At 43.0% G+C, this 8,353-nt stretch overlaps 1 protein-coding gene across 1 annotated transcript; it reads right to left on the reverse strand.

The window, feature by feature from the left end:
- Window positions 1-4,597: 4,597 nt before the first annotated feature.
- Window positions 4,598-8,004, reverse strand: LOC119274464 (receptor-like protein EIX1). Its single transcript, XM_037555167.1, has one exon. The coding sequence runs from the start codon at window positions 8,002-8,004 to the stop codon at window positions 4,825-4,827; it is 3,180 nt and encodes a 1,059-aa protein (XP_037411064.1). The 3' UTR covers window positions 4,598-4,824.
- Between the last annotated feature and the right edge of the window lie 349 nt (window positions 8,005-8,353).

Genomic DNA, 8,353 nt, shown 5'->3' on the forward strand with positions numbered 1-8,353 from the left:
CACCTCTATGATTGTCAAGAACATAAACGTGGCAAGTAAGCGCGTTGGTAAATGCACTTGAAAACGAAAATGTTAAAGTTGCCATGTTATCCCAGTATAGTACAAAAAAGCAATGAAACCACATCTGAATCGATAACCTGAAAACAGGCACAGTGTGGTCAGATATCACAAAAAGTCATTGTGGCAAAACGAAAAAATTGCGTCCGTAGTACAATGAAAATGCCACATTATACTGGCTGTAACATGGCAACAGACATGATGTGTCAACAGACATGATATGGCATCTGGCACAATCTGTACGCAAATGTGGTTGCCATATTATGCAGCCAGTTTGCCACACTGTCATATCTGCATGGCGACAGACATTGTGTTCACATTCTATTTGCCACATGATTATACAATCCAAGTGGCAAACACGCACACTCTATGTGCACATAAGGTCCGTCCAGTGCTGCTGGATGCCAAAAATGCATTGACTACCGATTGTGGCAACTATCAAAGTGTGGAAATTGTCACAAATAATTCAGAAAAAATTAGATCTCACCAATGAAAAAGCATGTTTGTGGTTACTATCATATAAATTCAGCAAAATTCAGTTTGCCTCATGGAAGAGCGTGTGTGTGGCAACTATCTCAGTCATTCAATAAAAAATTAGTTGCCCTATGTGAAAGCTTGAATGAGGCAACTATGACAGTCAGTTTCAGAAATCTGTTGCCGCAAAGGAAAACATGTTTGTGGCAACTACCACATTTGTTCAGGGAGTTTAGTTGCCACACATTTGTTCACGTTCAGTCATACTGCCATAGTTGCCACATTCAGAAAGCATGTTTGTGGTTACTATCATACAAATTCAGCAAAATTCAGTTTTCCACATGGAAGAGCGTGCGTGTGGCAACTGTCACAGTCGTTCAATAAAATTAGTTGCCCTATGTGAAAGCTTGAGTGTGGCAACTATAATAGTCATTTTCAGAAATCTGTTGCCGCAAAGGAAAACACGTTTGTGGCAACTACCACATTTGTTCAGGGAGTTTAGTTGCCACACATTTGTATCACGTTCAGTCATATTGCCAAGTTCGCCGCATTCTGCAGTTTCAAAACCAAACTAACTAGATCTAGGTTTCAATGGCAACTACTTCGACTTCAAAATCACCCTTACAATTCTCGCACGAAATGACTGCAAACCCAAATTTCGAACCAATGCACACCAAAACAACCCGGCGGACAACTCCCAAATCCAAACGCAAGACTATTGCGTGCCTCCGAACAGGCATAACCGCACCGGCGATGCCGCCGCAGCGGCGGTGACGAAACTGCCCACTCCCATCAAAAAACGGCAAGCACACAAATACGGCGCCGGCGGGAACGCCGGCGCGACGCCGAATCGCCAGAATCTCTAGGAATCGATCTAGAAATCGAACAGGGAGGGAAAGGGGAACAAATGCAGGGAGGGGATGCAAGAGATGAAGCGAGCATTACCTTCAACCCGCACGCGTTCCGGCGAAGCCGCTCCGCTCCGGCGAGCACCACCGACGGCCGCGAACACCGTCGACTGTTCCGCCTCCGCCGTCGCCTTCTCCCCTCGCCTTCTCCTCCAATGGTTTGAAGTGCGAGTGGGTTCTGCCAGTAAATGCGTCGCGGGTGAGTAAATGGAACCGTGAGGGAGAGGGTGGAGGGGTGTGCGACGTGTTTGACGTCAACCGCGGTCGGAGCGTGGCGTGTGGGCGCATGGCAGTTCCACCGCACGCCTCTCAGTGGCAACCGCTGACCACGGGATGGCAACCACCGTGCGGGCGAACCCACTCGCACACCGCACACGAGACTCGTCCTACGTGGCGCCGAAAACCAGCCTGTTTGCTCCAAGATTCGTGCGTACCGAAGCCAACGGCGATGCTTGCGTGCGGACGGGGTGGTGAACTCCCACACGTGTGGGCGTTAACATTTTCGTTTACTAAATCCCTGTACATTTTTCACATTCATAAATATTTTTCTAAAATCAATGAATATTTTCTAAACATTGCATGTGCATATTTATTAATACATTATCATGTTTTAAATTCATGTTTCTAAAATTAGTGAACATTTTTCAAATTTAAATATTATTTTCTCAAATTTTGAATATTTTGAAAATCCCATGGATTTTTTGAAGATTTTCTTACAATTTTAGAATAGTTTTCTTCAATCTATGAATTTTTTTCAAATCATAAAATTGCCTGAAAAACTAAAAACAAAAAGGAAAACCAGAAGAAGAAAATGCGCCAAACTGGGCCGGAGGTCATAGGAGGACTCGCGGGCTGCACCCAGCGCTCCTCCTTGTTTGGGGTTGGGCCCCGGCGGACAACCGGATTGGGGAGGAGTCCCCCTGCCCGCCGTTCCCCCACCGGCGATGACGGCGGCGAACCACCTGAGCGGTACAAAGGCGAGGGCGGCCTCAGGTGCCGTCAAGGAGCCAGCCGGCGGGGAGGCCAGTGGATTCGGCGCCCCCGGAGCTCCTTGGCGAGGCCTTCCCAGGCGAGGAGGCCGGCGAGTGCAGATCGAGAGGAGGAAATTGCTGGTTAGTAAATTCCTTCCCTCTTACTACTTATTTATGCGTTTCCCCATCATTCAGAGTAACCGAATGTACTTGCTGCTGATTGACATTTCTACGGTGCACAGTAGTTCGACAACAGTGAAGTCATAACACTAGTAGAAAACAGAGCTTTAATGCCGGTTCGTAAGGGCCTTTAGTGTCGGTTCCATAACCGGCACTAAAGGGTGGTCACTAAAGGCCCTCCCCTTTAGTACCGGTTCGGCACGAACCGGCGCTAAAGTGCCACCACGTGGCGTGAGCTCGCGCCCCCGTATGGGGGACCTTTAGTACCGGTTGGTGTTACCAACCGGTACTGAAGGTTTTTTTTTGAATTTTTTTTTTGAAAATTTTGGAAAAAAATTTGATTTTTTTTTCGATTTTTAATTTTTCTGAATTATTTGATGATTTAGTCTCTAATCCCCTCTCTTAACTGCTCAAGTGTGGATCACTCATTCGAAATCATCTAACTTCCCAACCGGTCACCCATCCCTCTCAGCACTCTAGCCCGAGCACGCTTAACTTTCAGGTTCTATTCTCCTTCGTTTCCGAGTCTGCACTTGTTATTTTCCTGAAAATAGTAAGATGTTAATCCTATTAACCCTCAGGAGTTTAGCTTGAGCATGAAGTCACACATTTCACCGTTTGAGTTTGAAACTATTATTCTAAAAAAACAGTATTTATTTAGTAACGCTAATATTTCTTGAATAAGTTTGACCATAGTTTGACCACAGTTTGACCATAGTTTGACCAGATTTGACCAAAATTCAAAAAATTGAAATAATTATTTAGTAACACTAATATTCTTGAATAATTATGTAGTAACATTAATACTTCTTGAATAAGTAGTTTGACCAGATTTAACCAAATTTTTCTAAAAAAACTGAAATTATTTGACCATATCTTTTTTCCTTTTGGAATTTGAGGATTCTAAATAATTCCAAATAGGCCGTAGGCTGTCTCCATCGGATGCGGATTTTCGTGCTGAATTTTTTGATATATTATACATTTTTTCCGACATCGTATGCAAAAATTATAGCCGTTTTACATTTCCCTACACTTTTAGTGTCGGTTTGTGTCACAAACCGGTACTATAGGTCAGACCCCTTTAGTACCGGTTCATGGCACGAACCGGTACTAAAGGTGATCGTGGGGCCCCGGCCTGACGCCAGCCTGCCACCACCCCTTTAGTACCGGTTCGTGCCACAAACCGGTACTAAAAGTTCAACACGAACCGGCATTAATGCAAATCCGTTCGAACCGGCACTAATGGTACCATTAGTACCGGGCCAAAATCAAACCGGCACTAATGTGCTTCACGTTTGACCTTTTTCTACTAGTGTAAATGCATCAGAACAACTAGACAGCTTCATCTTTATTTACAGAGTACAAATAAGGCACACGATATAATCTAGAGCTCTCATTTAGTGGATTGCAGCACAGACACTGCCTCCGTCAGAAAAATTACTTATTCTGCATCTGTGTTCTTTGTGAAGCTTGCCCACTTCACAACCAAAAATACATAGACTTGATCATATATCTTATCAAAGAGCCGGAAATAAGCAATTATCCATCTCTTAAGAGTAACCAAATACACTCGCTTAAGTCTAAATCTTGTGAATTCAAGTACTTGCTCCTGATTGACAATAACATTTGAGGATCGCACAGTTAATGACATTTCTATGGCACACATTTCAAGCTAGAAATAAAAACTTGAAACCTACGGAACAAAGTACTTGTACTCGTACCCTTCAGAACAGAGTATAAGTGCAAGGTTATAAACTGAAATTTTGCAGGGATTTCTACATCTAATTGAGTCCAGATGACAAAACCATCATGCGAAAAATAAAAAACTGACTCATTGTAACCAGGGAAGAATGGAAGAATGTTCAAATTACTCAGGGAAAGACCACCCTCATGATTATTACTCCCTCCGTTCCAAAATAGATGAACCAACTTTGTACTAAAGTTAGTACAAAGTTTAGTCATTTGTTTTGGAACGGAGGGAGTACATTCCAGAAGAATAGTAAAGTCTTACATGTATCAGAATAACGAAATAATATTAAGTCTTACATTTACCACAATAGTTTGACAATAGTAAATTCATAAATGTATCTGAAGAGCTAGATATCTTCTTCTTTATTTAGAGGGTACAAATAAGGTGCGCAATATAACATATGCTGCTGAAGATCTTCCACATCCTGGTTAATAGTCCAGAGCTCTCATTCAGTGCTCTTTGTCAAGCACATACACTGCTTCCTTCAGAATAATTGCTTATTATGCATGCTCTTTGTAAAGATTGCCCACTTCGCAACCACAAATACATAGACTTGATCATACACCCCGTCGAAGAGCCGGAAATAAGCAATTCTCCAAGTCTTCTTGAAGAGCAATGCACAGAACACCATCCAGAGCCCCACCACAAATCCCAGCATAAGACCAAAGTAAAACGTCAGTGGATCAAATTCTTGGTTACTCCTTTTGAGATCTCCATGGATGAAAGGATCATTTGCTGAACAATTCTTGTGGACAGGAGGCCCACAAAGTCCAATGTTGCCGATGTACATAAGTGATGGGTTTTCACCATTGAGGGTGTCAAGCTGGGGGCCAGAGGGTATCCTTCCATACAAACTGTTGTAGGACAAGTTCAGGTAGCTCAGAGATGTCAGATTTGACAAGCTTGATGGGATTTCACCAGAAAGCTTGTTCTGAGTGAGGTCGAGAGATACCAGTGACTGCATGGCGCCAATCATGTTTGGAATTTGTCCACTCAATTGGTTCGATGATAAATTCAAATTCAATAGTGCAGCAAGTGAAGTGATATCTGTAGGAATTTCACCAGTCAAGGAGTTGCATGATAAATCAATGCTCACGAGATAGGCAAGTGTTCTATGATATATAAGTTGTTGCCCTTTTGTATTTACTGACAATATTTGTCCTAAGCGATCAACTTGAATTGCGGTAGGACCTCTCGTGGATTCATATTCAGTGACTTCAACCATATACATTGATTGTAATTTTGACATAAATGTTAGGTTCGACAGATGCCAAGGTATTGCACCAGAAAAGTTGTTGCGTGATAGATCCAAGTATTGAAGATACCCCAGCTTTGTTATGTCGACTGGAATATTATCAGAAAATATATTATGGCCCAGTACGAGAAAACGTAAATTGACCAGGTTTCCTATCCATGTAGGTAATCTTCCAGAGAACCTATTCCATGACAGATCCAAGAACTCCAGTTCTGTGTTTTTCTGCAAAAATGCTGGGATTTTTCCTGATAAACTGTTGTTTCTGAGTATAAGATTTTGTATTTTGTCGATGTGAAAACACTGAGGAATTTCACCCTCCAAAATATTGTTCGACAAATCCAGATATATCAACTGTTCCAATTTGCAAATAGATTCTGGAATGTAGCCACCAATTTGATTTGAATGCATACTCAATATTTCAAGTCGTGACGCTACAAGGTTTGATGGTATTGTTTCTGAAAACGAATTGCTGGACATGTCTAACAGGTTGATATTTGTTGGCAACATAGGTATTGGTCCAGTAAGCCGGTTCGAACCAAGGTAGAGTTTTTCAAAAGCCATGCTATGCATATGTGCTGGCAAGGTGCCACTTATTTGGTTGTTAGAGATGTCCAGATATGTGGCATTTGAAAATGCGGACCAAAACCAATCAGGAATCTCGCCCTTTAGAGCGTTGCTTGAAATGTCAAGTGCATTGGTTTTCAGCTGCTGAAGCCAAGGTGGAAACAGAGGACCCATCTGGCAAGATACAAACCATGCAGAGTCCAGCTTAAAGGGAGCGCGCCAATCTGAATTCAGTACAAACTTCAAATTGTTGGAAGACAAGTCTATATCCTTTAAACTTGTTAGATTTGCAAAGTGTTCTTCCGTAATCATACCAGTAAAGTTATTGTTCCATAGGTCTAGAGAAATCAGATTAATAAGAGAACCTATTTCAGTGGGTACACTTCCATTGAGATAATTGTTGGAGGTTAGGCTAGTTGAATGCATAAGCTCGGGTGGTATAGGAGCAGTGATGTTGTTATAGGAGAGGCGAAGTTCAGTCAAATACCTCAAATTCCCAAGCTCGGCTGGTATACTCCCAGTGAGGTCGTTCCTTCTTATGTCCAAAGAGGTTAAACTGGTAAGAGCACCGAGTTCAGGTGGTATACTTCCATTGAGGTGATTGCTATAGAGCTCCAAAGAAGTCAGGCATGTCAAATTGCCAAGTTGTGGTGGTATAGGTCCAACAAGGTTGTTATTGGAGAGGCTTAGTATGCTCAACTTGCTGAAGTCACTAATAATATTTGGCAGAGTTCCATTGAAATTGTTGCCACTTAAATCCAGCTTCTGCAATTTTGTCCATGTACATTGCGGCAAACTCTCCATTAACACATCTATATCTCCTGTTATCTCATTATATGCAAGGTCAATGATTTCCAAACTGCAAAGATTCTTAAGATGGTTTCCTTTCATCATCATGTCCGTGATCTCATTAGATGAAATACCAAGAACTTGAAGGTACGTCATGTTTCCTAGTATGTCAGGGAAATGGCCAAATAGTTTGTTACCCCCAATTTCAAGGTACTTGAGGCTTGTCGCTTTCCAAAACCAGCCAGATCCAAGTGAGTGCTCAAAGTAATTCCAGGAGAGGTCAAGCTTCTCAAGTTTTGTGAGATTAAGGTGTGGAAGTGATTGGTTTGCACCATCAAGTTGACACCAAGAAAGATCAATTATCCTCAGAGATGGAATCTTATTCAGGGTATGAGGCCAGTAAGGTATCCCTGAGAGCATTACTCCACTCATGCTAAGGAACTTCAGGAAAGGTAGCTTTGTTAACCAGGTGATATCCGTTGAGTACATATCTGAATCTGAAAATTCACCAGTTTGGCCAAGGTCAAGATACTGCAACTTTGAGAGATTACCAAGCTGAGAAGGCACTGTACCGGTAAATGGTATGCCAGAGAGGTTAAGGTATCTCAAGTTCCCCATCGAGCCCAGTAAATGAGGAATTTGGCTATTTGGCCCAAGTAAACAGTTCATGCTGAGGTCGAGGTGCTTTAGACGCTTCAAGGAAAGCAGAGAGGGACTTATCTTGCCGAACAAAGCACTGGCACCAGCACATGCATCATAGTAGCCATAGGCGTCGAGCGTCGCATTCGGATTTCGAAGGTGAAGCTTGATGACATGGCCTGTTCGGTTGCTGCAACTGACGCCTCTCCACCGGCAGCAGTCGTGTCCTTGCCACGAGGCGAGGAGGTTGGTGTTGTCGCTTGTAATGCCCTCTTTGAAGGAGAGCAAGGCGGCCCTCTCGGGAGGGATGCAGCCGCCGCCGCCATGGGGATGCCGGGGTTGTAGTGCATCACTTGTGAAGAATGAAAAGATATTTATGGCGATGAGAGTGAGCAAGAGATTGGTTGTTCGACACATGCTGGAAGAACGAGCTGTCTAGCTGGGAATCAAAGCAGAGTATGTTACTGGCTCAGTTAGTATTTAGCTAGTGTGCCAGAGCTATGCTGCCAGGGATGTGGGTCCACAAAGCTAGACCGATGGAGTCTACGGTCAAAGTCCTCGTCCTTCGGTGCTTCATTCAATCAACTCTGGCAGCCACTCAACTAGTTGCTTGACTGCACTCCCAAGGTACTGTCAAAGTCACTCACTTGTGTTGTATATGCGCCATGCACTCTGGAGCAGGGCTGGTAACTATTCCATATCTGACCAAATTCTTTTCTTTTTCATGATTTTATTGAAACCCTCTAATGTTTTCAACTTCAAACAA

Source organism: Triticum dicoccoides, chromosome 3B (genome assembly GCF_002162155.2).
Source record: "Triticum dicoccoides isolate Atlit2015 ecotype Zavitan chromosome 3B, WEW_v2.0, whole genome shotgun sequence".
Taxonomy (NCBI): domain Eukaryota; kingdom Viridiplantae; phylum Streptophyta; class Magnoliopsida; order Poales; family Poaceae; genus Triticum; species Triticum dicoccoides.

Excerpts from the sequence above, each read along its gene's own strand:
- LOC119274464 (XM_037555167.1), bottom strand. The coding sequence starts at position 8,004 with ATGTGTCGAACAACCAATCTCTTGCTCACTCTCATCGCCATAAATATC.